Below are 26,485 nucleotides of genomic sequence, written 5' to 3'. Positions count from 1 at the left end.
CGCTAACTAGCTAAGTGTCTTTGGATGAGCCGTATCCCCTGTCTCCATTTCCTCATCTGTAAAATGGGGCTGATAATCCTTTCCCCGCAAGGCTGTTGCTTGCTGGGCACAGGTCTTTGGATTGCAAGGAAGAGATTCGTTCTTCCCTGAAATAAAAGGGGGGCTCATTAGTGGAGACGTGAACTGGCAGTAAGTAGCTGTCAGCACACAGGCCCAGATCTTGGAGCTCCGTCTCAGGACCCCTGGCCTCTCTACTTTGAGTCCCTGGTTCATCCCTCCCCGCCAGACAGCTGCTGTTCTAACTGCTTCACACCTCCTGCTGCCTCAAGGCCTCTGCCCGCTTTGTCTCGGGGCCCTGGACAGACTGTAGTTTCAGCACCATATACCCACGGCGGGTCCTCAGCGTCTTCCCAGCTCAAGTGCTTCAGTAGGAATGGGCCTGGTCCCGCCCACTGTGACCTCGGGGGCCTCGTCCCGAGGCATGGCTGCCGTGGACAGGTGCGCAGCCCTGAGCCAGTCAGCTGTGGGTGGGGAGGTCCTGGGATGAATGGTTGTCAGGCCCCAGGCCCAGGGGAGACTCCTGGAAGGATCGGCTCCTCTAAAGCAGTGGTCCTCAACCTCGGCTGCACATTCGAATGCCCTGAGGAGCCCAGGCCACATGCCAGGCCAATTCAATCAGAATTCTGAGAGGGGGGCCCAGGTGTCGGTATTTTTTTAGAAAACTTTTTATTGACGTGCAACGTTTGTACAGAAAAGTACACCAGTCATTAGTGTGCAGCCCGATGAATTTTCATAAAGTGAACACATCCAGATCAAGAAACAACATTTCATCACCCCAAAAGCAGGTCCCCATAAGCCCCCTCCCGGTCTACCCTCCAAGGCTAATCACCACCCGGGCTCCCGACACCAGGACTTAGTTTTGCCAGCTGAGGGGGAGAAGCACTCTTTAAAGGGTATGGCCATGGCCACTGGGGTGGGAGGAAGTGGGGCTGGGGTTTGGCATGAAGAGGAAACAGCTTGAGCCAAAGCAGGAGGGGTGGGGGAGCCTGGAGCGAGGGGCCATGGTATAGGCCCAGCTGGAGCAGAGGGGAAAGAAGAGAAGGCAGCGAAGCCGGAATGTGAGCTCCATGAGGGGGACTTTTGTTCTTTGCTCCGTCCCCAGGCTGCCTGCAGTGCCTGACACACACTGGGCGCTCAGTAAACTTTTGTTGATTTAATTCTGGAGAATTCAGTTGGGATCCACCTCCGGGTCTTGAATGTCAGAGAACAATAAGCCCAGCTCCCGTTTACTGAGGGTGTGCTGCATGGATCATCTCGTTTAATCCTCACAATAGTCCTGGGAGGTTGGTACCATCGTTATCCTCTTTTTCAGATGAGGAAACCGAGGTTCAGAGAGGTGAAATGCCTTCCTCAAGGTCACCTGCCTCCTAAGCTGTAGAGCCTGAATTCACATGCGATCTGTCTGCTCAGGTCTCTGCCTCATGGAGGGGAGGAAGGGCAGCCACATGGGGTGGCTGGAGGACAGGAGACAGAGCCTGAGCAGCCAGAGCCACATCAGTCACTCATGACGTATCTGGCTCGTGTTCCTCAGACCAGGCCTGGGCAGAGTGTCCTGACCTCAGAGGATGGGAGAGAGTCAGGGCCAAAAGCCATCTCTTCTCCAGAAGGATTCTCCAGGTGGTCCCTTGGGCTAGGGACAGAGAGCAGGGTTTGGCTAGGCATCTACCTCATGGGGAAGATGAAGCACAGGGAGGGACAGGGACTTACCTAAGGTCAGACAGCAAGGCAGCATTGAGGCCAGGAGTGAGTATAGAGGAGAGCCCAGGTGGGAAGGTTTCCTGTGGTCAGAAAATTCAGAGAATAGCCTTAGAACCCAGAAAGCACAGAGCTCGATTAGCTGATCTCCAGGGACCCTGTCACACACCTGGAATTGGAGTCAGCACTTGTCTGTATGGCCAGAGGGCTTGGCCAAGGGAGCAGCAAGTAGGGCTAAGGCCTTGGCTTAGACCTGGGCAGCACCTTGGGAGGGGATGGGGGACCCAGGGGTCTAAACTCAAGCCTCAGCCCTGACCTCCCTCACTGTGAGACCCTAGGCAAGTGTTTGCCCTCTCTAGACATAGGTGACCTCCGAGAGCCCTTCACAGCTTCCGCATGCCTGCCAAACACCAAGTGTCTCTTCTGTCCTTAAGCCACAGGCCAGGTTGCAGGAAATGGCAAGGGGAAGTGCTATTTTGGGCCCATTATGGCCCATGAAGAGCCCTGCCTGGCAAAGGCAAGTGAATGGGCATCCCCAGCCAGGTCAGGGGTAGACTGCGGGGCTGAACTGGGGAGGGGGACCGCGAACAGGCTCTGGGGACAAGCAAGGGCAGAGCCCTTGCCAGCTGTGGGGAGGACACGGGGCAAACACTGAAGGTGGGGGAAGGGAGGGAATAGAAGGGGGTTCCCAAGCCCAGTGGCCTAGAGGAGCTGGTGCTCCCCACATGGGGTCTCAGCAGATTCTCACAATACCCTGCATGGGTGAGCTTTTATTCAGAGAGGTAAAGTCATTTGCTTAAGGCTACACAGCCCGGCAATGGCAGCACTGGGAGTTGACCCCCATCTGTGTGACACCAAAGCCCAACCCCAGTGGGATTCCAGACTCAGGCCAGGGTCCGGACCTAAATGTGGACTGAACCTAGCCTTCAAGCCCAGTCAGTCCCAGCTCAGTTCCTGCTCCATCCCACCCAGGCTGAACCCCACCCTGGACTCTTCATTCCAGTTACTCCTTAGATCAAGCCCACCCTCCCCCTGGAGCTAAGGCACAAACACAGGAGGGCAGCCTACCTTCTGAGGGGTAGAACTTGGCCAGCTGGGGGTTGGCAAAGCACAGAGCGTTGGTGTTTGAGCCCTGGACATACCTCCCGCTTTAGACTTCCATGTTGCAATTCAAGTGCAGCCAGCAGAGGGCGCCACCACTTCTGGTCCACAACCCCAGAGACTGACCTGTGCTCAGATTCCCTGCAAACCACCAGAAGCCCTGCCTCTGATCCCGTGGTGCAGCATCCCCACCCCAGGCAGGGCCTCAGTGGAACATGGAGCCCCTGCCTCTGCCTCTGGATCACCATCATAGCTCATCCCAGCTTACTGGGGCCTTGTGCTGTGCCAGCTAGCATGAGGTGCAGGTCTTCTCTGGGCTCATTTCACTGTCTGCACTATGAGAGGTTCAACCAGATGGTCTCTGAGGTCCCTGAGCTCAGACGTAATGCTAAGATTCTGTGGGTCCATCTGAGATGCCAGGAGTTTTAAAAACCTGAGATTCTGAGAGTCCTTTGTCCTTCAGCCTGTGGTTCTCCAAGCCCCATAAAAAGCCAACCTAAATCTCTCCTGTGGCCTCTACACCTCCTTCCCTGTCTCCTCACTGTAGCAGCTAGATGCTCCCAGACTCTTGGGCAGAGTCCCACCTGCAGCTCACTGTGGTTCGGGAGTCAGAGCCAGCAGTAAGTAATAATTAGGTTCCCTCTTAACCTGAGGGGGTGGGGGTGGGATGTGGGCAGACTGTGGCTCCAGGAGACCTGACTCTGTGGAGCTGCAGCGTGAGGGCCCAGAGTTGCCACCTAGAGCCCCCAGAACCACAGGAGGGACGGCCTCAGCCCCTCCATCCCTGACCTTTTCTCCTTGTTCAGGTGGCTGCTGCCCACCCTGACCACGCGGCCAGGTCAGGCAGATCACTTCCCACAGAGAATGAGAATGACCTTCAGGCAACAAGTGTGGCAGCCGAATTATCAGATGGGGAAACTGAGTCGAGGGAGGGATTTAACCAAAGCCTCACAGAGAGCTAGTAGTAGAAATAGGCCTGAACCCTCTGTAGGATGTCTGATTAATAGTGGGTGCTCCTTGACCAAAAAGCAGATCCCCATTTAGTCTCTTGAGTGGCATGTGAAATGCCACTATTCGAACTCCTGAACTTGGAAGTGAGGTATAGAAGGTCCTCATACAAAGAAAATAGTTGCAGGAATAGAGGGCATCCTGGGCTGCTCTGGCCCCCTCACCAGGTCCCCAGCATGGATCCTCTCTTGGCACCCTCTGTGGGCTCGGATGTGGGATATGTGACTGCCGACGAAAATAATCCATAACCAATCTATAAATGAAAATTTGGGTGAGTTTATTCTGAGCTGAAATCTGAGGACCATGGCCCAGGGCCTTTCTTCCCGAAGGAAGAAAGGGCACCAAAGAAGTGGGGTGCACAGAGTGGTTATATACCCCCAAACAGGACGTTTCACATATGATTGAAATGTCCCTCCCACAATAGTCACAAGATTGCCTTATCGGCACAGCGCTTGATGTACAGAGCAGGTGGTGGGTCTGCTCTCTCGGAGGGAGCAGCAGGAGGCAAGTCTATTGTCTTGAGCTGGGTGGTCACAGGTGAGCGCAGCAATCAGTTTCTAGCCTAAGGAAAGATGCTCAATCCTTAAGGGAATGCCAACGTTGGGAGGGAGAGGGAAGTTGCACCTTTATCTCAAGGGCCTTTGATCTTGCCATAGGGAATCTCTAAAGCAGATATACAATGTGTGCTCACTGGCCTCGGTCAGGCCCTTTTGGAAAGACAAGGTCAGGCTGAATTAGGTTTACACAAAATGGCTTCCTCATATACTCCAATATATCCTATTACTTGCCATTTTTATTTGTCATGACCCTGGGATCACGCCTGCCCTAGCCTGGAGGTCTTCACTGATGTACAAGGGGACTGGGGCTAGGATCCCGACACCAGTGACCTTAAGTCCTTTCTGCCCTTCCCTCACAACCTGGGCATGGCCCAGAGAAATGGAAACTCTTCCCCGGCCCCCTCCCTCTGCAGGTGTCCAGTTCTCCTCCTGGAATCTCTTGGACCCTGGGGAACTGACCTTCCCCGCCCCCTCACCCCTCGGCTCAGATTCTATGACTCAGTTTGTTTAGAATTCTCTACTCCCCCTCCACAATCTATCCTCAACAGACTTATTTACCTTCCTCCACCTCTGTCATGGGCTGTGATTATCCTGACGGCAGCCAGGCCTCTCTCCCAGCACGAGGCCCTCCCTTCTGTCTGCATCTTCCAGCCTTGCTGTCCTGGGAGGGCCACCTGGGGTCCGCTGAATGGTACTGAGTGGGAAATTCAGGCTGCTGGGCTGCTGTCTCCAGTTTGGCCCACCATACCGCACAACTGTAGGGGGCACGATTCACAGAGCTGGGAATACAATGTGAATAGTGTCCCAGAGTCCCTAGTCACTGCCCTGCTGGGCACCCTGATGGGCGGCATTGGGAACTGGCAGGGTAGGAAAGCTGGTGGTAGAGAAGGGAGAGCAGTGTGTCACCTGTCCTGCTGGAAGGAGGGACGAACCATCCAGGCAGAGAGGGGTGGGGTAGGGAGTGGAGACAGGAAAGGCCTCCTGGAGGAAGATTTGGGCTGGGACCTGAGGAATGTGCAGGAGCCCACCAAGTGGGCATCCTTTGTAGATTCACTTCCATCGGGCCTTTTCTCACCAACCAGGTGGGGGTTTCTGGGGGCAGGCCAGGGCCTCATCGACGAGGTAAAGTGAGCTGCTTCCCTGGCTGCCAATTTCCAGGAGGAAAACGAGACCCAGGCAGGGGCAGCGGTGGCCCCATTCTCAGTGGCAACGGTGACAGGACCCGGAGTGGCATCCAAGTCTCCAGTCTATCTTGCATCGCGCAACCCCTCCTTTCTTGGTTTGGAGCGCGGAAGGGGCTGATTCAAGAAGAGGCCTCCCAGGCTCGGCCGCGGTGCCCAGCGCAGCCCCCTGCAGTTCCCGGGGGGCTCGAGAGATGGCGACACAGAGCAGCGCTGCCCGGCGGGAGAGCGCGAGCCCCTCGGCGGCCTCACGGGTGGGGGAGGGGGGGTCGAGCTCCGACACTGACGTTGGGGGCGGGGCCGGCGGCCGTGACGCGCGGGGGCGGGGCTGCGCGCCTTCGTGGCCCGGCCGGCGATTCATTCAAAAGGCGCGCAGCCTGCGCGGCCGCCGGTGCGCTCGCCGGGTCGGGCTCGGGCGCCGCGTCGTTCCGGAGCTGGGCTGCTGGACCTGCCGCGGGGCGGCCAGGTAAGGAGGGCGCGCCGAGCCCCAGGCCGGGATCCGCTGCTCGCGGCCAGGCCCGGAGGGATGGGGCCCCGAGTGGCGCCCCCTGCCTCCCCGCGTCTTTGAGGAAGTCGGCCTGCGCGGCGGATGCCGCAGCCCCGGCCCCGCGCCCCCCCGCGCCCGCGTCCTGTCCGGCGCCGTCCGCGCCGCGGCCCCGCCCGTCCCGGAGCCCCCTGCCCCGGCCCCGCGCGTCCTCGGGCCGCGACTCCAGGCCGGGCCGCGAGCGGTGGGGAAGCAGCGGCGGGCCCAGGAGACGCCTCCGGCCCGGGAAACTTGGACCGAGACCATGACGGGCTGCGGGACCGGCCGGGGCGGGGGGGTCCTGAACGGTGACAGCCCGTGACTGTGGGTGACACGGCGCGTGAGGCGGCCCAGCCCGGGCGAACGTGGGGCCGGGACACTGGGCGGTGACGCCGGGCCGAGCGGGAGACACAGACGGGCTCTGTGTGTCTGTGACAGGCAGAGTGTGTGCGTGTGATTGTGTGTGAGAGAGAGACCCCGGGTCACTGCGGGTTGCGGTGACCCCAGCCCGCTGTAAGAGGCCCCGGGTCACTGGGGTCACTGTGTGTGACCAGAGCAGGGCCAGGGCCACTCGTTAATGTGAGTGTGAAACGGGAGAGGAACCCCAAGTTCCTCTGTGAAAACCAGCCCCTGAATCACTGGGGCCATCGTGTGTGTGTGGGGTCAAGTACCGTGTGTGCGTGCGTGCGTGCGTGTGTGTGTGTTTGTGTGTCTGCTCCTCAAGGCAATGAGTGAGAGATGGAAGGAGGGGGAACCTCAAACACCTGCCAGCAGATAAGGTGCGGGGCAGGGAAGGAGAGGGCCAGGGGATAGGGGTCCCTCCAAGACTGTCCCCAAGAAGGCCCCACTTAGGAGCTCAGTTTAGTGAGGGGGTGGACCTTGAGTGACTTGCCCTAGCAGAGGGACATGGGGGCCAAGGCTGGGTGGCATCTGATAGGTAGGGTGACACCTCTGGCAGCAGCTGAGGGGCCCTGAGGTAGCCTCAGGCTCCACCTTCCAAAAACACACACACACACTCTCTCTCTCTCTGAGGTCCCAGATACCTGGCACATCTCTGCCCCCTGGTAACCTGTATTCTCACTGGGCCCAGGCACCATCTTGCTCTCAGACCTGCCCCCACTGGGCCTCAGTCTCCCCATCTGCACACTGAGGTGTTGGGCTGTGAACCGGACTGTGAATCATCACTTTGGGATCCTCTATTGTTTTTGGGTCAACGGCTTCTGTTCTCCCCTCCCTCCCTTCGGGCAGAAAGACTGCAGTGGGGGATGCAGGCAGACTGTCTGCTGGGGACACAGTGGCCCAGGGGCTGCACCCGGTGCTGGTGACAGCGTTGGAAGCACAGCTCCTTGCACCAAGCCCAAAATTCTGATCCATAGACACTGACTTCTCTGGCCCAGGTCTCCTTTCTTTAGTTCCCTGCATAGGGAGAGGGGGCATGGACCTGTTCCCCATGAGCGGGCTTTCATCTGGGAGGCAGAGTTCTTGCTGCTGGAGAGCTGGAGCAGGGCCCCTTCACCTCTGGGCTAGACCCCCTTGAGGCTCCCACGCCCACAGGAGGGTCTGTGGGATTCATGCAGGGTGGAATGGAAATCAGGCTCCCTAGCCCAGGAGGGGTGCAGGGGCACCTGCTGAAGGATCTGGAAGTTCTGTCCTCTGCTGTCATCCTCTGAAAATGTTGACTGCTTTCTAGTGCGGGCGAGGGTCGGGGGACAGTGCCAGGCACTGTGCTGAACACTTTATGGAGTGCTCTTGTTGACTCCTCACAGTGGTTGAGATGTGGTGACTGTTTTTCAGAAGGAAACGGAGGCTCAGAGAAGCAGAGTGACTTGCTCAAGGTCACAAAGAGTCAGGACGGTGCCAGGACTGGCATTCAGGTCTTCTGCCCCTGAAGCTGTGAGACGGAGAGGGCCACCCACCTTCCCAATGTCTGCTTGAGGCTTCTCTGAGCTTGCGTCTCTCAAACCCGGGCTGGCAGGCATGGTCTGGCCAGCGTGCCATTGTGAGTTCTGAGTGTGGTGTGTGTTTGCACACGTCTGAAACATTGGGGGCAGGTGGGTGACATGGTCTTCCTGTTTCACCTCCTTGTCCTCCCTCCCCTCACTTCTCACCCCTAGCCAGAGGTCACCAGAAAGGCCTATCTCCTGCCTTGTAGAGCCTGTAGCTGGCCGTGGGAGCGTCCACATAGCTCTGAAGAGTGTCTGGAGTCTGCAGCACAGCCCAGGCTCCAAGGGTGACGAGAATAACTGAGAGTCCCAGTTGACCTTCACCATAGCTGAGGGGCCCTGTGCCCCCTCTTTGGAGTTGCTCTAGGGGCAATTTCCCAAATCCTGCCATGTGCTGTGGTGGGGAGCAGGCTGCGAGAGACCTTGAGCCTATGCCCCCTCCTCTCAGGGACCTCAGTCTCCCCATTCTTCCCAGAGGCTCCTGCTAGCTCTGAGCACTGCTGCTGTTTGGCCGAGAGCTGGAGCTAGGGACTGGGGTATCCCTCGGTCCTCTCTGGAATGACTGGAGCGATGCTCTTTGGGGCTGGTCAGAATAGCTGTCTTGGTCTCCTGGGGCTGAGCCTGAGTTATTTCCATCCCCAACAAAGAGGTGGAAATAGCTTAGGCCTGGGAGTGGGGGGAGAAGGGAAGGGTTACCCTCCTTTTCTGGTCCCAGCCCCAGTGGAGGACCCCCCAGCCCCACCCTGTGCTCTGCCCAAGCCAAACCTTTCTGGTAATGTAGGCCTCCTGGGATGGCAGGGATCACAGTGGGGCCAGGCTGGGTTCCACATGTGACCTGTGTGATAGTTGCTGGAGGGAGGTGCCTGTGTCTGGCCAGGGAGGGGAGACTTTGAGGGGCAGTTAGCACCGGCCCCTGCTCATACGGTCAGCCCATTTTACAGAAGGAGAGACTGAGGTTCTGAGAAGTGCAGGGACTTACCCGAGGCCCCCAGAACTCTGATATTCTGGCTCTCAGCCTCCAGACAGGCTGGCACTTCTGTCCTGCCACACGTTCCCCAGAGGACTGGACGTGGCCCAGGACTGGAAGCAGGCCCGAGACACACCTTCACAAAATTAGGGCTGCCTCTTTTGTTCTGGCACTGGCCTTGCTGTCCTTGCCCAGACTCCTGTACTGGCCTCTCTGCCTCCGTTTGCAGTTTCTTCACACTCTGCCAGAGTGACCTCTCTAAGGTAACTTTTTGCCTACAGTGAATAGTCCAAACTCCTCATCCTAGCATTGAGGCCCTTATGAGCTTTACATCTTCATCCTCACCTCTCGCTCCCAGATGCCTGGTTCTACTTGGCCTTTGCTTTTGCTGTCCCCTCTTTCTAGAACCTTCCTGGCCATTCAGGATACAGCTCCAGTCACCCCTCTCCCAGGAATCCCTCCCCAGCCCAATGTGAGTCCCTCTTCATTGTTGTGGTCCACCTGCTGGGTGTCCCCCCTCACCTCTGGGAACAGGCGCAGATATGGGGCACCCATGGGCCCTGCATGCCCAGCTGGGTGGGGCTGGCCTGGCCGGCAGCCTGCCCCCTCCCACTGCCATATCTGTGCTGGCCAGCCCTCTTCCTGAGGAAGGGCAGCCACTGTAGGCTGAGGGCCTACTGTGTGCTGGGATGCATAGGGAGGTTTGCACTCAGGGTCTCTGATGCTCCTGAATGTGTGCTGGGGGTTGGGGGTGAAGACTCAAGGCCACCCCGTGGGGAGGGGTGAGTTTGGTGCTGCCCTGGGCCCTCCTCAGGCAAGGCCCTCCTTCTGGGCCCGCAGAAGAAAGCGCTGAGGCTCTGCCATGTGCTAGTCCCTGGGCTCAGGTCTCCTCTCAGCCGCACTGACAGGGAATCCCCTTCCTTCCCGAGCTGCTCAATGGGGAGCCAAGACTCAGAGAGCAGAGGGGACGCATCCTAGTTTGAGTCACACAGCCACCTTCTGGCACTCAAGCTCTCTCCCAGCCCCCAACCCTGTCTCCAGGTAGAGGCAAGGGTCATCTGACAATTCTGGCATCAGTTGCCAAGGACAGACCAGGCTGGCTACCTGCAGGGGGAGAAGGAAGTGCCGGTGGGGCTGTTCAGTGCCTTGCCTGGCTGGGCAAGGCCAGACTCCCTCCATTACGAGGCCACCCGGTCTGCCAGGTAGGCCAGAGCGGGAGGGGTTTTGCCTGAGAGCAGCCGGCAGGGCCACTCCGGCCCTGCTCCCACTCAGGATTAGAGGCTGGGATGTGGTCTCTGGCAAAGCTTAGTGCCCACTCTGTGCTGAGCCCCTGGGTGCCTGGGCCTAACTGGGGCCGGGGTGGCAGGGAAGACAGGAGGGAACCACTGCTGTGTCCCTACTGTGTGCCCAGCCCTGGGATTAGGACCCAAGGCTCTTACATCTTCAGCCTCATGCCCACAGGGTCTGCAGTCCCCTCCAGGTATAGGGAGGGAAAAGAGGTCCTAGAGAGGGGAAGGGACTTTCAAGACTCTAGTGTCACTGGGGTCCTAACCCAGGTCTGTCAGTCTGGAAGGCCAGAGCTCTTTCCTGGGCCACCCTGGGAAAGATGAGAGCTCTATAAATAAACAGCCCATGTGGCTGTGAGTGTGTGCCCTGGCTGTTTGGCACAGACAGAGAGGGATGGAGGGGCCTCTGCAGCCAACTAAAGGGAGTGTCTGAGTGTGTGTGTGGAGAGAGGAGGAGGCCCTAAGCTTGGACCTGCTCACCCTCACCATGAGAAGGGGCAGTCAGCACAGGGAGGGGCCTGGCCGTCCACAGTGTCTGGCCCTGCTGTGTGCCCAGCCTCCTGCATGCCACCGCCTGCCTCCCTCCTTCCCTCGAGGGAGACCACAAACAGTGATGGCTGAAGGGGCCCGGAGAGGGGAGGGTCCAACCTGACAGGGAGACTGGGAAGGCTTCCTGCAGGAGGCAGCGCCCGGGCTGTGGCCTGATTGTAAGAAGAGCCACTGTTCGCCTACGAACCCTGGATCCTCCAGCCTCACCAGGAGGTCAGCTGAACAGGCACAATTACCCCAATTATGGAGGAGGAAAGAGGCCCAGGGACATGGGGCTGGGTCCTGACTGCTCAGCAGCCCTCTGTGTTCCTGACTGTGGCTTCAGCTGTTGTGGGAGTAGGTGGACACCGGCCTCTAAGGGGCTGGGAAATGGGCACCCAGAGTCCTCCCCGAGAGGCCAAGGCTCCTCCGCCCGTGCTGCTGGGACCGACATTGGGTTCCCCAAAGCACTGAACCACTAGGCGACCTTGGCTGGATGCTGCTCGATCTGAGGGCTCCTCCTCTGGGCCTTGTGGGCCGTGGTGGGAACTGTACTCAGGAGAGGACCCCCCAGCACCACTTACAGTGGCTCCGCTTCTCCCCTTCACATCCCCAGAGGCAGGGGCCAGAACCCCCGTTTTCAGAGGAGGACCCTGAAGCTCAGGAAGGGTGAGTAACTTGCCCACGGTCACAGAACCACTAAGTGGTGAGCCAGAGCTCAAACCTCGCCGTGACTACTCCGGAGCCCAGCCTCCCGCCTCTTGCTGACCCCAGTCCTCAAGCTCTGTTGGTTAGGGCCTGAGCTGAGATTTTTGGGGAATGGAGGTCTCTTTCCCCAGCACCCCAATTCTGTAGGAGTTGGAGAACGGAGCAGGCTGGGGCTGTGATCTCCTCTCATTCTCTCTCAAAGCTTCGCTCAAGTCGGCCACGTCGGGGTGATGGGGCAGGGCCTGTGCTGAGCAGACTCTGGGCCGCCCTGGCACATTAGTGATGGGGACCAGAGAGCAGCCCGGGCGCGAGGCATAGGTGGCTTCTTGGAGGAGGAGGCAGCAGTAGCATGAGCGGGGTGTGCAGTGGGTGTCCTCCAGCCTCCCTGCAGGAAGCCCGTGGTGCCCAGCGGTTGGGTGCTGGGCTGAGCAGAGCATGCAGGAGCAGTGGGGGTGCCAGGTTTGTGGTGGTGAGGGCAGGGGCTGCTGCCCCTACTCCGGCAGGGCAAACCTTGTCTCCTTTGAGACCACGTTGTTACAGGGTACTACTTAGCCTCTTTGTGCCTCAGCTTCCTCATCCGTGATGCCTGGAGGCCTGTCTTTGAGGCCAGTGGAGGGAGTGAGGCACGCAGTAAATGGTTAGTGAGGGGGTGTTGGGGAGCCCCAGCTCTGCCCCAGAGACGACTGTCTGGTTTGGGCACCCCCTCCGCAGCCCCAGACTCAGCCCAGGGAAGAGGCAGGGATTGTACCACACCCAGACGGCGAGGAGTCGGGTGGGCCTCGTCTGGCCACCTCAGCCCTTTTCTTAGCCTCAAGGGCCAATTAGCCCCCTCAGCCCCACCTGCCCACCTCACCCCCTGAACCTCTGAAGCCCAGGCCCTGTGGCAGCAGGAGGTCTGAGGGGCAGAACTGTGCCCGGCCCCTGGGGATGGGCCAGGGAGCAGCCGCTGCCTGGTGGGCTACCATGTAGGATTAGGGGTCTGCACGTGTGGAGTCCTCACCCCAGGCTTGTGACCTGGGAGACCGTGGCTGCCCAAGGCTGGGGTGGGGGTGGGAATGGGGGCGCCCTTCTCTCCGAGTGGCCCTGAGGCAGCCTCTGCATATCTCTGGGCCCCCAGTCAGCAGCCCTAGAGAGCTGGGCTCCACCCTGGGATCTCCTCTTCTTCCCCTGGGAATTCCCAGCCTTCCCCAGGCTTCTGCTTCTCGCAGGTCCCAGTGCCTTTTCCCGCCAGAGCTGGCACAGACTAGGGCATGTGCTGTGTGATAGCCCCTTGGCTGAACCATGTACTGTGTGCCGCTCGCTGCCCAGCCTCTGCCATTAGGTTGGCAAACGCTGGGAGAACATCTGCTCTATGCCAGGCCTCGGGCTGGGCTCCAGGGTAGGCGGGCCCAGAAGTGAGATGGGAAGCAGAGTCAGACAGATCTGGGCTTCATCCCTGCTTCACCACTTACTGGCTGTGTGACCCCTGTGGCCTCAGTTTACCCGGGTGTGAAACAGATACTCACCTCTCCTGTGAGGAGTGGAGGCAACCCAGGCGGAGGGCCTGGCCCAAGGGAAGGAGGGCAGAGGAGGGAAGGGAGGCAGTGCCTGGCTGCCCTCCCTGCCGCCCACTGTGGGCACTGCCCTACTTCAGCCCCAGTTGCCAGGGAACCGCTGGGTTCCTCACTAACCTGGATTTCTCTATTGACTGGTGGCCTTTGTCTTCCTGTCTCGGGTGCGGCCACCGCCGAGGGAGGCCTGTGTCCAGCTGTGTTTCCAGGCAACCCAGCCTCTGGAGGCTGCAGAGAGGTCCACAGGCCCTAGAGCCTCTGGCTGGGGAGACAGAAGTACCTGCCTCCCACCTCTGTCCCAGTCCCACCTCACCTGGCCGGCAGCCTGGCGAGCCCTCTGAGACACAAATTGTTCCATCCTCTCCCTCCCCTGCTAACCCTTCAGGGCTCCTGCAGGCCCTGGGGGCAGTGCCAGCTTCTCAGCTGGCAGTCGAGGCTTGGCGTGACCTGGCCTTTGTCCACCAACCTTCCCAGACCCCTCTCCCTTCCTGCACGCTCCCGCCTCCCAGATTCTTACCGTGGCCAATCGGGCACCTCCTGGGTACCAGGCTCTGTGCCAGACATTGTAAATAAACAAAAGAGAATCGTATTTTACCTCACACCTGCCTTTCAAGTGTGTCATCCCCCTCCACAGTTTACACATGCGGAAACTGAGGCACAGTGAATACTTAACTGAGGGCTTATTCTGTGCCAGGCCCTGTGCTGAGTATTTAACGTGTATTCCCTCCTCTTACTCTCACAACAGCCCCCTGTGTAGGGGGGTCCACAGCCACAGAGCCGGTGAAGAGCAGAGCAGGCTGGTTCTCCCCAGGAAGCCCAGGGCGAATCCCCTGCCTAACACCCCCCCCCCCCCCCCCAGGCTCCTTAACCATCAGCCTGCTGTCAGGCCCTCTCAACCTTGGCAAAAGCTGGACCCTCTCCTGAGAGTGCCTTTTTTGATCCCTGCCCTCCTCCGCACCGTTCAGCACATACCTACCCACATCCAGAGGCAGCACGTGGGGAAGGGGCTGGGTAAACAGGATGGTCACGTGCCATTAATGCAGAAGGGGAGGTGGTGGTTAGGGGCTTCCAGGAGGCAATGACTTTGATCTGAGCTCTGAAGGAAGAGGAGGTGTTGGCAGGTGATGGCAGGGGTTTCTGGGCAAAGGAGCAGCAGGTACCAGTGCACGGATGAGAGAGGCAAGTGTAGGGGATCAGAAGAAGCTCAGAGTGGCTGGAGTTGGGGGTGGCAGGGGCCAGATCTCGGCGTCAAGACACCTGGGCTGCAGGTGGAGCTGAACTGGAGGCCAGGGGGCGGGGGATAGGCATGGGGCTCTGCGAGACCTTTGGGATTCAATGGAGCTTCAGTGGCCACCACACAGGCCAGAGTGAGGCTGGAGAGTGAGTGCGGGGAGGGGAGGGCCCAGGCTGGGCCCGGGTGACCCCGCCGAGCTTCAGTTCTGGGAAAGGGGAAGCTGCTGAGCCCGGGCCACAGCTTCCTCTTTGTCTGAGGCCTCTAGGGCTGCACCTCCCCAGGGCTCCGCTGCCTCCAGCTTGGGGCCCTGGTCATGGCTTTGCTAGTTGGCTTTCTTCCAGGGAATTTCTGTTCTGATTGTTTGGGCATTTTTTGGAGGGTGGGAGTGGGCTGTAAGGAAGCCTCCCCCCGCTCCCCCATCCCGCCATGAGCCTCCTGTTCCAGACACTGGCGGGGGCGGGTTTGTGGTGAATGAGACAGACATCCCTGCCTTCGCTGCTGTCTGGTTGGGGGGCAACGAGTACACAAGTAAGCAAACACTTAATTATAAAGCTGGGCGCGGGGGGCGGAGGGAAAGAAGGGGTGATGGGGAAGAAGTCCCACGACCTGCTTTTGGCTCGTTGCCTCATTTAAACCTCCCAACAACCTTGCCTTGGGAGGGAAACATCCCCATCTTGCAGGTGAGGTAACTGAGACCCGGCCAGGTGAAGCAGGGGCTCAGGGCCCACAGGGAGTGGTGTCAATGGGGCCTGGCCCCAGGCTGGGAGACTTCGGGAAGGAGTGGCCTCTAAGCTAACTTCCTTCTCTGCCTGGGCCCTGTGGGGTGGTTCTCCTCTGCCAGGAGCACCGGGGTGGGAGAGGAGGCTCCTGGCTGTGGGCTGAGGATGCTACTCTCCTCCAGGCCTTAGTCTGCCCATCTTTGACAGCCCTCCCTCCTCCAGGAAGCCCTCCGGGAGGTTCTGGGCTTTGGAAGGTCACTGACTGCCCGGCCTTCAGGACAAGGCAGAGGGGTAGGGATGGGGCCTTCACAGATCCCCAGCCAGCCAAGGGGCTTCGAGCTGAGCTTGCTTTTCCATCAGGGTTCTGGGGCTCAGGGCTTAGATGCTGGAGGCCTGGTGGGGAAGGGGGTTTAGGGGCGGGGGTTCACAGCAGCAGTTCTGTCCACGTGTGTGTGCAGGGTTCTGGGCGGCTGGCCATTGGCTGCCTGACCGGGCAGGTCTGTCGGGGGCTCAGTCGGGCCTGGGGAAGCAGCTGTAAGCAGAGACTCGGGCGGCCAGACTGGGGTAAGTGCCGGTTTGGGGTAATTAGAAGGCACATAATTAGAAGGCGTCAGGGCGCTTGGCGGCAGTGTCTGTGAATGGGCCTGAGTGGGCCCTCATTGGCTTCAGGTCGGGCCTTTGGACCCCCATTTTCTCCCTGGAAGTCTTGAGATCACAGCTCACGTCTGTCTGGAGGTGAGCATCTGCACAGCCCCTCCCTGTGGGCTCAGGTCACCCAGCAGGTGCTGGGCAGGGCCAGGGTGGGACTCGGCCCATCCCCTCTGTGGCTGTAGTTAGCCCCGCCCCAGCCCTCTGGGCCCACCCCAGGGACATGGAGGGGTGCTGCGTCTGGGGACTGGGCAGGGCTGCGGGGCCAGCCTGAGGCCTTGGGGCTCATGGTCAAGTCTAGGGGTGAGATCCTGTGAAGAACAGGGGAGGGAGCATGGGGAGGTGGACTTGAGTGGGAGCTGGGCCTGGGCAGGGGGAAGGGACACTTTGGGACAGGAATGAGAAAAGAAGACTTATGACCAAGTTAGAAGAGGGACAGGTGGGGGTGTGGATCAGAGGATGCCATCTGTTGGGTGCTGACGGCCAGGGTGTGACCTTCACTCTACTCTGTGGCCCGAACTTCTCCTGTCCCAGGTTTTCCCCTGAGCTGGCCTTGGGCCAAGAGCTGCTGCCAATGACCTGGAGAGTCCCGAGGATGGTGTGACCACTGCCCCTCCCCTCCCCTGTGGTGTAATTCAAACCCCTGGCCCGCCAAGGTCTGTGCCAGGCCAGGCCGCCTAGTGCGGGCGGATCGGTTTCCTCGGGCTTCTTTTCCAGGTGGGAAGTCTGGGCCACCTGTAGGCTGAGGGGCTCTCGTGTGACCTGGGGTTTCTGGGGCAGCGCTTCTCCTCCCAGGCTTGGCATCAGACAACTCGGGGCTCCAGGCAGGGTCCCCTCAACCTGCTGGGGCCCTGGGCCATGGCTTGGCTCTCTGAGGCCACCCCTCAGGAGTCTGTGGCTGAGGCCCGACAAACATGGCTTCCCTCACCCTCGGGAGCCTGAAGCTGGGCCTCCTGGAAGCACGCATCGAACTCCCTCGGTTGGCCTCAGTCCCTTTTGTTGTCTGATTCAAATCCCTCCTGCTGTTCCAACCTTGTCTACTGGCTGGAGACTTTTCTCCAGAGGAGGCCCCACTTTGAGCCTGGGGCTCAGCCTCGGGCCAGTGCCCATCACTCTCTGCTCTCACCCTGCCTTCTTTTGATTCTTGGCACTTCCCACTGTCTGTGGGGGGACACTCACTGTTCATCTGTTGGCCATTGGTCTCCCCTAGGGTGTGAGCTCCCCAAGGACAGGGACAGTGTGTGTCTTGTTCATACTATTTCCTGTGCTGAGGGCAGTGCCCAGCACACAGTAGGTGCCCGAAAGAGGATGGAAGGCTGAGTGCTGGCTGCCACGACTCCCCCCACCCCTTGGCCCCGGGTCTGCTCATGGCCCGAGAGATGCAGTCAGCAACATGCCAGCCCTCTGTGGAGAAGTTGGCCCAGCATGGACAGTGGGACACATGGGAGGACCAGGACTGTCATGGGGTGGGGGCGGGGGGACACGTGGGAGGACCAGGACTGTCATGAGGTGGGGGTGGGGAGACACGCAGGAGCTTTCGGGGCCAGACTCAGCTTTGGAGGAAGGGAAGTCTAGAGAAGATTCCAGAAAGAGAGGCTTTTGTGTTGGACTTTGAAGGGTAAGGGAAAGGGCCTTCCTTGGAGCAGACATAGCAAGAGTGAAGGCAGAGAAGCAGAGGCCCGGCATGCTCCTGGGCCTGCAGGGAGTTCTGAGTGGCCAGAGCCTGAGAGCTGGTGAGGCCGGGTGTGGGGAGACTGCCAGCCCTCTCACTGCCCCACCCCCAGGGCTGCAGCTTGGGATTTTCTGCCTCCCAGCCTCCCCTGCCCACGCCCCAGGGCACTTTGCTGTTTCTGGAAGGAAAAGGAAGCCTTTTGTCCTCCAGGAAGGCCCCCAAGCCTGGCAGGGCCCTCTGCCCCAATCCAGCTTGTGCTGCCCTGGAAGGCTGGAACCAGACAGGACACCCCCTTGCAGGCTGTTGGGGTGGGGACAGTGAGGGTAGGCCAGGCCACCCCACACTCTGTCCAGCAACACCTGTGAATTCCCTGTCCCGTCCTGTCCTGGAAGCAGTGCTGGGCGGGCAGCAGTGCCTGCCTGTTCCCGCTACCCACTGAGCCTGCCCTCCATCTGCCCCAGGCTGGGGACCCCCCGGGGCCTGAGGATGAAGCTGAGCCCGCTGCACTGGCCGCTGTCCTGCCTCCTGGTGGTGAGTTGGGGATGGGATGGTGGGGAAGCCAGAAGAGCCAAGTCCTGAGCCCTGCACCCCAGCCCTTGAGGGGTGGAGTGCAGATGTTGCTCAGGAACTCCAGGCCAGGACAGGGTGCTGGGGTTGGTCACTTAGCTCTTCCTTTGAAGAACCCAGGCCGTCTGACCCCAGGAAGCACCTCCTGGCCTCTGCCTCTCCTGGTGCGGGAGGCCTCTCAGCCCTTGGCAGGTGCTGGGAGCCAGGTCCAGGGCCTAAAGAGGTCCCTAGCCTCCTGTGTGACATTTCGTCTGCCCTCCAGGGCAGCTGGCTCTACTCTGCCTGCTATCCCCAAGATGGAGCCAAATCAGAGGACCAGGGTGTGGGCGGAGGGGTCTCCCCACAGCAGGAGAGATTATGGGCAGGCAACTGTACCTGGAATGGGAAGCAGAGGGAGCTCCCGGTGGAACAGGCTGTGGGACATGAATTGAGAAGATGCTTCCCTTGGGATGTGTCATGCCCTGTGTGAGTGTGAGGGGTGTGAGGAGGCTGGCCTTGTGTCATGGGGGGGTCACGGAGGAGGATGTGGTCCCAGAGACTCAGCTGAGGGCCCAGAATAGGAAGCACCAGCTGCAGACGTGGCCCCAGGGATGATGAACCGAGGCTGGTTACTGGCATGCCCAGCTGTGGTGGGGGCCAAGGCAGCAGGAAGGGGGGCGGAACTTGAGAGAGGAATTCGGAAGCATTTCCTCCTCACCATCCTGGTTAGCTAGAAGGGGTGTGACTCAGAGACCTAAGGGCTTGAGATCCTGATCTGGCCTGTCTGGGGCTTTCCAGCATTTTCTAGAAGTAGATGTGGTCTCTCCCTACCTAGGCAGTGGTGGTGCAGCAGGTCTGGGACAGGCAGGTTCTCCTTGCAGCATGAGGGATAGAGCTTAGAGAGTCTCCCTGAAGCCTGGGGGTGGCTCTGTGCAGTCAGCAGTCCCCGCCCATGGGGCATCACAAAGTTGGTGGTGGATAGATGGCCTCAAAGATGCCACGTCCAGTGCTTTCTGCTCTCTCAGTGTGTCCTGCCTGCTGTTCTTTCAGCTGCTGCCCTGGCCTCTGGCCACTCCAACATCAGTGACCCCTTGGCAGTGCCCACCCGGGGAGGAGCCCAACCTGGTGAGCTTGGCTTGCCCGTCTGCCCTGCCCTGGGAAGACTGTTGAGGGTCCGGGGTGGAGTCCCCAGGCCTGGCTTCCCAGGGGCCTCAGGCCTGGCTGCTGGCTTTGTTCTCACCCCTTCCCTCCCACAGGACCTGGAGCAGGGCACACTATGCAGGTCCTGTCCCCTGGGCACCTTCTCAGCCTCGTGGGGCTCTAGCCCATGCCAGCCCCACTCCCACTGCAGCCCTCGAGGGAGGCTAGAGGCCCAGGCAGGCACGGCGACTCGAGACACACTATGTGGAGACTGCCAGCCTGGGTGAGCCACGGGGTGGGGCATGGGGGCTCATGGCAGGGTGACCAGGACTTTGGATCCTGGGGTCCAAGCCTCACCCACCCCTCAGATGACCCCTGAGATGGGCCTCAGTCTTCCCATCTGCGAAGTGGAATGGGTCAGGACCAGTGAGGGTGCCCGGTAGGAAGGAGTCCAGCCTCCCTTAAGGATAGTTTTGGGGCCTCATGACGTCTTCCCTCCCTGTAGGTGGTTCGCCCCCTCAGAGGCGCCCGGCGTTCCCTGTCAGCCGTGCTCTTGGACACCCCTGGGTACTCACAGCTGTCATGGTGAGTGGCAGATGGGGCTAGGACTAGTTGGGGGGTGTGTGGGAGGGGCTCTGGCAAGCTTGAGCCCAGGGGCCCCTGCAGTGTCCATCCAGGAGAGTGGGGTCCTCATTCCCTCAGCCCGGGGCGGGGGCATGCAGCCAGAGTGTGTCCAGCAGGATGTGGTCAGTTGCTCCTCTGGCTGTGTCTGCCCATCTCACTTCTGAGTGGCAGAGACCATCCAGCAGTGGCAGCCACAGCTGGGGGCCTGGGAGCCTCACATCCTGACCAGTCTCCTGTCCTCACCCCCTCTAAGAGACCCATCAGATGAGTGTGAGCACACGCTCGCACATTCACACACACGCTCCTCTCACCTGTAGAGTCAGTCACCTTCTGAGGCAACTACCCCCGGGACCAGGTCCTGGGGAGGCAGGACCCAGTGTCCCCTCTGACCCAGCAGGCGGGGCGGACAAGGGCTGAGAGTCCTGAGGTCTGAGGACCGAGATCTGAGGATGTCTTGCTCAGGCTGACTGACCAGATGGCCACACAGGAGGAGGGGCTGGCTTTTGCTTCCCCAACATGGTGGGGAGTGGGCAGCTCTGGCCATGTCAGTACCCCCTACACACACACACACACCCCCGCCCTGACTCGGGCCCTGGGTCTTTCTGCCTCTGTCTTTCCTCCATGCTTCCATCCTCCATGGTGCTCAGAGTGGAGGCAGCGGGCCCGACGTGGCGTGGAGATGGCAGCAGGGGCTGGCGGCACTGGGGAGAGGCGGCAGCCAGACAACAGCACACGCGCAGGCAGCCCTGAGGAGACGGCTGCCCAGTACGCGGTTATTGCCATCGTACCTGTCTTCTGCCTCATGGGGCTGCTGGGCATCCTGGTGTGTAACCTGCTCAAGCGGAAGGGCTACCACTGCACAGCCCACAAGGAGGTCGGGCCTGGCTCTGGAGGTGGAGGCAGCGGTGAGGCCTGGGTCTGGGTGGGGAGGCCAGAAGGCACGGGCTGCCCAGCCCAGCTCAGCCTGGGGGCTGCCTGAGGAACCAACTTGGCCTGAAGGGTCTGACAGGGAAAGGCCTGCAGAGGACTAATCAGGAGGTCTTCCTGGAGGTGCTACACGTGGGCTGCAGAGGAGACACTGCAGACTGACAAAGTGGAAGGAAGGGAGAGGTGGCCCAAGGTGGCGACGGGGGCAGAGCAGGGGTCAAGTGGCTTCAGCAGGATTCCCACCCACAGTTCAGACCCCTCAGGGGCTAAGCTTGGTGTGTGGTTCAAGGGTTGGACTGCCTTTTCAGTACTCAAGGTGACCTCTGACCTCTGGCCTGAAGGGCTGGCAGGGCAGCTGTTCTGGGCAGGCACCACAAGAGGCTCAGGTTTCGGCTCCAGGCTGTGGTTTGAGTTACGAGTCCTGGAACCAGAGGGAGAGACAGGTTCCTCCCACCCCTACCCTAGGGCCCTGAGCCCCTTTCTTCTCCCCCTCACACTGTGCCCCTAAGGCCAGGAGGGCAGGCGCCCCACATGCTCACACACTGCTCACAGAGCCTGTGGCCAAGTCAAGATGGAAATGGCGCCTCCCTTGCCAGCGTCCCAGCTGCCTGGGGCTGGCCAGAGCCCTTCCCAACTCCTGACACTGCAGTCTGGACGGGCAGGAAGGGGACAGCTTTGGGCAGGCAGGAAAGTGGCAGCTTAGGCCATTTCACCTCAGGTCACACTTGTCTTCTTAGCCTAGGACTTCCTTTACCTGCTGGCTGCTGCCTGGGCACAAGTCCTAGGAGCTGTTTGCTGCCGGCCCAGCACTGATCATCACACGGCCCATTCTCGAGCCCTTCAGGTCTGGGCCCTAAGCTGACCAAGGGCCCTCAGTTAGTTACATAGACAGGGCGTTGTGCAGGGAGGTGACAAGCCTGGAATGGCAGAATTTGCTGGAGTTGTTGGGGGTTCTGGGCAGAGGCAGCCCATGGATCCCTGAGGCTGAGGAGTGGAGGGGGCAGGCCCCAGAAGAGGCTGACCCCCATCCCACACATTCACTCTGCAGGGACTGGAGTTCAGGTGGCCCTGAAACTGCTAGGACCTGGGGTTGTTGGTTTCCTGAGGGAGCAGTGACACTGAGTAGTGAGGGTGACACTGGGCTTCTCAGAATCAGAGCTGAGGCCTGGAGTGTCGCAGGTGCATAAACACTGAGGCTTGTAGCCCAACTCTTAGGAAAGCCTGAGGCACCCTCTGCCGCCATATCCTGGGGTAGCTCAAGAGTGTAGCTCCCCCACTTTCCCAGGATCATGGTCCTTTTCTCTTCGCCAGGGATCAACCCTGCCTACCGGGCTGAGGACGCTAATGAGGACACCATCGGGGTCCTGGTGCGCCTGATCACAGAAAAAAAAGGTGAGGGGAAGGTCTGACCCCATCCCTGTTCCCAGGAGAGGAGGATCTCCCAGAACCTGTGAGGCAGCTGCAGGGGTCAGAGTCCCGCCCTGCTCTGCCCCTCCTGCTGGGACACTGCTGGCCAGCCTGGCCCTCTCTGACCAGTGTGGCTGCTGCTGCTGCCCTTTCCCCCTGTTCTTGCCTGATGAGGGGTGGAGGAAAAGGCACATGGCCAGGCTGGGGAGGGGATGGTGGGTAGGTAGGGGGATTTGTGCTGGGCGGGGTGTCGGGGCGGTGCCCCTCACGGCCCAGGGCCGGGTTCTGACTACAGCTGCCCACAGAGAACGCGGCGGCCCTGGAGGAGCTCCTGAAGGAGTATCACAACAAACAGCTGGTGCAGACCAGCCACAGGCCTGTGCCCAGGTGAGTGGGCAGGTGGACAAGGAGGGCCCTAAACCACGGGTAATCAGCTTGCCTCCCAGTGGGACTCACCACTTGGGTATGTTTCCTCTCCCATCACCCGGATTCCCCTTCACTACCTCCTGGGGTCTCTTGGCCCTGGGCCTGGCCTGCCCTAGTGACCACTCCCACCTGTCCCCTTTGCAGGCTGCCACCGGGCCGCCCCAACATGCCGCACATCTGCCCGCATCGCCACCACCTCCACACCGTGCAGGGCCTGGCCTCAATCTCTGGCCCCTGCTGCTCCCGTTGTAGCCAGAAGAAGTGGCCTGAGGTGCTCCTGTCCCCTGAGGCCGCAGCTGCCACCACTCCCACTCCCAAACTCCTGCCCAACCCAGCCAGGACCCCCAAGGCTGGGGCCAAGGCAGGACGCCAGGGCGAGATCACCATCTTGTCTGTGGGCAGGTGAGGTGGGCAGAGACACAGCAGGGTCAGGGAGAGACAGGACAGCCAGGGGAAGGCAAGGCCCTCGGGTGAGCCCTGAACACCCTGTTCAGTGATGACCCCCACCCTTTCCAGCCTCTGTGGGAGTGGCCAGGGAGAAGTCAGGTCTTCCCAGCTATGCTGTGTTGCACTTAAGCCTGGGCCCCCCGGGCAGGGTCCTGGCCCCCATCACACCTGGGGCCCCTCAGGCCAAAGGCCTGTCCACTTGCAACCTAGGATTGAGGGGTGTTGGGGGCTCATCTGTGGGTGGGAGGGCGTGGGAAGGGCTCAGGCTCTGATCCATGAACTTGCTGAGTGATCCTGGCAGGTGCTGTCTTCTCTACTCCTGGGGTTCCCCCTCTAATGGGGGATTGATTGCACCACCTCTTCTCCCAGGTTCCGCGTGGCCCGAATTCCTGAGCAGCGGACAAGTTCAGCAGCCTCTGAGGTGAAGACCATCACGGAGGCTGGGCCATCAGGGGGTGATCTCCCCAACTCCCCGCAGCCTGGCCTCCCCACTGAGCAGCGAGCATTGCTGGGAAGTGGTGGAAGCCATACTAAGTGGCTGAAGCCCCCAGCAGAGAACAAGGCTGAGGTGAGGCCCAGAAGGGGAAGGTGTCTGTTCGTACCTGGGCCAACCCTCACTGTATGGGGCAGAGGTAGAGGTTCGGGGTCCCTGGGCCACTTTCTTGGAGCCCAGAAGCCCCGACTCAGCTCCAACCCCTCACCCCTGTCCCCCAGGAGAACCGCTATGTGGTCCGGCTAAGTGAGAGCAACCTGGTCATCTGAGGGGCTGTCTCATCTGAGGACACTGCAGCCCTGCCCTGGGAGGTTCCGAAGGCTTCCTGGAGGAGGTAGAGCTGCAGCTGGGCCTGTTAGGATCAAGCAGCTATGGCCCAGCCGACGAAACAGCAAAGGCCAAGGCCTGGAGGTGGGAATGTCCGCCCCAGTGAGGAGGCAGGCCGGCCAGTGAGTGCTGTGTGCAGGAGCAGGTTGAGAGCCCGTCCCCTTTCCCTGCCACCCAGTTCCTTCCCTGCAGGATGCCCCTGACCCTGTACCATGCCCTAGCCAGATCCTAGGAGCTCATAGTATCCTCTGTACCACCAGGGGGCTAGGCCTTAGCGATGGGGAGGGGCACCCTGCCTGGCCCGCCTGGCCCCAAGCCTTGGTAATTAGTGGCCGCCTGCCTCTGTACAGGGCCCTAGAGCACATGTACCTCCCCCTCCTCTTCCAGCAGGTCCTGTACAGGGAAGGGGCAACAAAAAGCCGTGGGCTGGGAGGCTGAGTTCCTGGGTTCTAATCCTGGGCAAGTCCCTGGTTATCACTGGGTCCCAATTTTTCTGTGAAGTGGGGAGAGAACGACATCTCAGTGCCAGGGCTCCTTGGGTCCCTTGCAGACTCTGGGCTGGGTTGTGTGTGGGGAGGGCTTGCCTCCTTGCCACCACTCCCATTAGTAGCTTTATCTGGCTCATTTTCGCTGCTTCTAGGGCCTCCACCTCCAAGGCCCCTATGGGGCTGCCTATCCACGGCTCTGTCTACAGAAGTGGCTTAATGCATGTGCCTGCCCCTGACCCTGCTGTTTTTATTGAAATTGAAAAAACAGACTTGACCTGGGCAGGGCTGTGGGACAGAGCCCCAGCCTGCCCAGCCACCCCCAGGATCTGAGGAGCCTTGGGGGAGAGGGATGTGTGATGGAGCTGGAGAGGCACCTCTGGCCTCGGTGGTTTTTGTGTCCCTGTGGTGTTGGTGTGTCTGTCTCCCAGCCTGGGCAGTGCAGGCAACTGCCCAGCCCCCATCTCCACTCACTCAGCAACCTGGTTATTTATGTGGGGCGGTGCAGGCACGGGCCCCACTGCCATCCCCATTTTATTTATTGGAACTTTGCTGTTGTCCTATCCTTGCGTCTCTATCCCCATCCAATTGTTGAATAATAAAAGGTGGGAAAGTGGTGTCATGAGGAGCTTCTTTTCCCTGTGCCTCTTCCCAGGTCATCTGTCCATTCGCCAAATAGGTCTTAGCTCTGTGTCGGGCACCATATGTGGGACGGGCCATCCCTCCCCTTGCAGTACCTGCTCTTGGGCAGGTGAGCACCGGGCAGCAAGTGAAATGGGGCCGAAAGAGGCTGTACCTCATCTGGTTTTCACTGAGGCCCCTAGAGGCAGTGCTGTGCAACGGAAATAGAGTCTGCGCCACGTAATTTAAAATTTTCTAATAGCCACATTTAAAAAAGAGAAACAGGTGGACTTAATTTTAACCCAGCATATCTAAAATATTTTCATTTCAACATAAAATCAGTGTAAAAATTATGAATGAGCCATTTATTTTTTGCTATGAAGCCTGGTGTGCATTTTACACTTACAGCACATCTTAATATGAGTTAGCATATTTCAAGGGCTCAATAGCCTCATGTGGCTAGTGGCTCCTGTATTGGACAGCACAGCTCTAAAGGAAGTGGAAGATGGAAGGGGTAGGTAAGACATTTTGGGGCTGGAGAAGGTGGGAAGGGGAAATGTGCTCCACAGAGGGAACAGCATGTGCAAAGGCCAGACATCAACCAAACTATGAGGAGCTGGAGAAGCTGGAAGTAGAGGGTGACTGAGGTGTGGAGACTGGGGAGAGGGTAGGCAGCAGAAGGCAGCCACATGGGCCCTCGGAAGCATGTCTTATGCCAAGGAGCCTCTAAAGCATTTGGGGAGGGGAAAAGCATGATTGGTCAGCTTGCTCTTGGCCACAGTATGGGGAGTGGAGGAGCTGTGGGAGCAGAGGTTCCACAAGGAAGCTGATGCAGCCATCCAGGCAAAAGATGGTGGAGGCTAGGCTACACGGGTGTGGTGGAGAGAAACAGGGACCCAAGAGATTCCTAGGACAGAACCACTAGGGTTTGGTAATGGGATGTGGGTCAAGGGATTAGGGACAGCTGGGCCAGTAGGGTGGGTAAATAGGAGGAGCAGTCCTGAGGGTACCTGTGATACAGCCCCATGGGATGTCCTAAGGTGTCTTGATGTGAAGGCCTGGAGCACTCAAGAAACAGACCTGGGCTATGGGACTATCTAGAAGTACTCAGGTGGGCCTTCGCACCAGGACTGGACTGAAGGGAACATGTTTCAGGGACAGGGCTCAGGACAGACCCCTGGGCTACTCCAGGGGCACTGCCAAGGAGGTGGGAAGGAAACCAAGACAGCACAGTGTCCGGGAAGCCACGGAAGGACGAGTGTGTGGGGAGCAGTGTGGGTCACAAAGCCAGGCATTGCTGCAGGGTCAGAACTGGAGCATCCCCTGCTTAGTGGACACAGGGACGTGGGAGGTGCAGGACCAGGATTGAGCTCCCTGTGGAAGCCAGACTGTGCCAGGTGACAGCTGGTGGGGCCTTACGCTCCAGGGAGAGAGAGTTTTTAGTTAATTCCAGGTTCTGTTTGTGTTTGGTATTTTTTTTAAGATGGAATGGGGGTGAGGCGGGGGACATTTAAACACGAATGGGAAAGAAGCCCAAGGAGAGGCTGAAGAACCAGAAAATGACGCTTGATGGAACCTGGGGAGGTGTGGAAAGCGACAGCCTGTGGGAGTCCCAGGCTTGCTGCAGCTAGGAGAGGGTGGCAGTCATGATGGGACAGCAGG

General features: G+C 59.7%; 1 protein-coding gene across 7 annotated transcripts; it reads left to right on the top strand.

Annotated features, from left to right (window-relative positions):
• Positions 1-5,922: 5,922 nt before the first annotated feature.
• On the top strand, positions 5,923-24,766 carry RELT (RELT TNF receptor). 7 transcript variants are annotated; one of them, XM_070490729.1, is made up of 12 exons: positions 11,380-14,869; positions 15,519-15,624; positions 17,842-17,911; positions 18,977-19,051; positions 19,183-19,349; positions 19,572-19,651; positions 20,338-20,595; positions 21,929-22,009; positions 22,330-22,411; positions 22,595-22,852; positions 23,267-23,465; positions 23,612-24,766. In XM_070490729.1, exons 3-12 carry the CDS (start codon positions 17,867-17,869, stop codon positions 23,657-23,659), a joined length of 1,293 nt encoding a protein of 430 aa, XP_070346830.1. In that variant the 5' UTR covers positions 11,380-14,869; positions 15,519-15,624; positions 17,842-17,866; the 3' UTR covers positions 23,660-24,766. The 7 variants fall into 7 exon arrangements, 6 of the variants coding, with proteins under 6 accessions (XP_044609270.1, XP_044609269.1, XP_070346831.1 ...); XM_044753335.2 differs by lacking the exons at positions 11,380-14,869; positions 15,519-15,624 and adding an exon at positions 5,923-6,068; XM_044753334.2 differs by lacking the exons at positions 11,380-14,869; positions 15,519-15,624 and adding an exon at positions 5,940-6,068 and having other exon boundaries at positions 17,776-17,911.
• The last annotated feature ends 1,719 nt before the right edge of the window (positions 24,767-26,485 follow it).

This window comes from Equus asinus, chromosome 20 (assembly GCF_041296235.1).
Source record: "Equus asinus isolate D_3611 breed Donkey chromosome 20, EquAss-T2T_v2, whole genome shotgun sequence".
Lineage (NCBI taxonomy): Eukaryota > Metazoa > Chordata > Mammalia > Perissodactyla > Equidae > Equus > Equus asinus.
This window is presented reverse-complemented; position numbering and strand designations above follow the sequence as displayed.

Bases quoted from the DNA above. Each gene is read 5' to 3' on its own strand.
- RELT (XM_044753336.2), top strand. From the start codon at position 11,346: ATGCTGCTCGATCTGAGGGCTCCTCCTCTGGGCCTTGTGGGCCGTGGT. The intron at 22,412-22,594 runs GTGAGTGGGCAG...TCCCCTTTGCAG, and splicing joins AGCCACAGGCCTGTGCCCAG to GCTGCCACCGGGCCGCCCCA. The intron at 23,466-23,611 runs GTGAGGCCCAGA...CCTGTCCCCCAG, and splicing joins CAGCAGAGAACAAGGCTGAG to GAGAACCGCTATGTGGTCCG.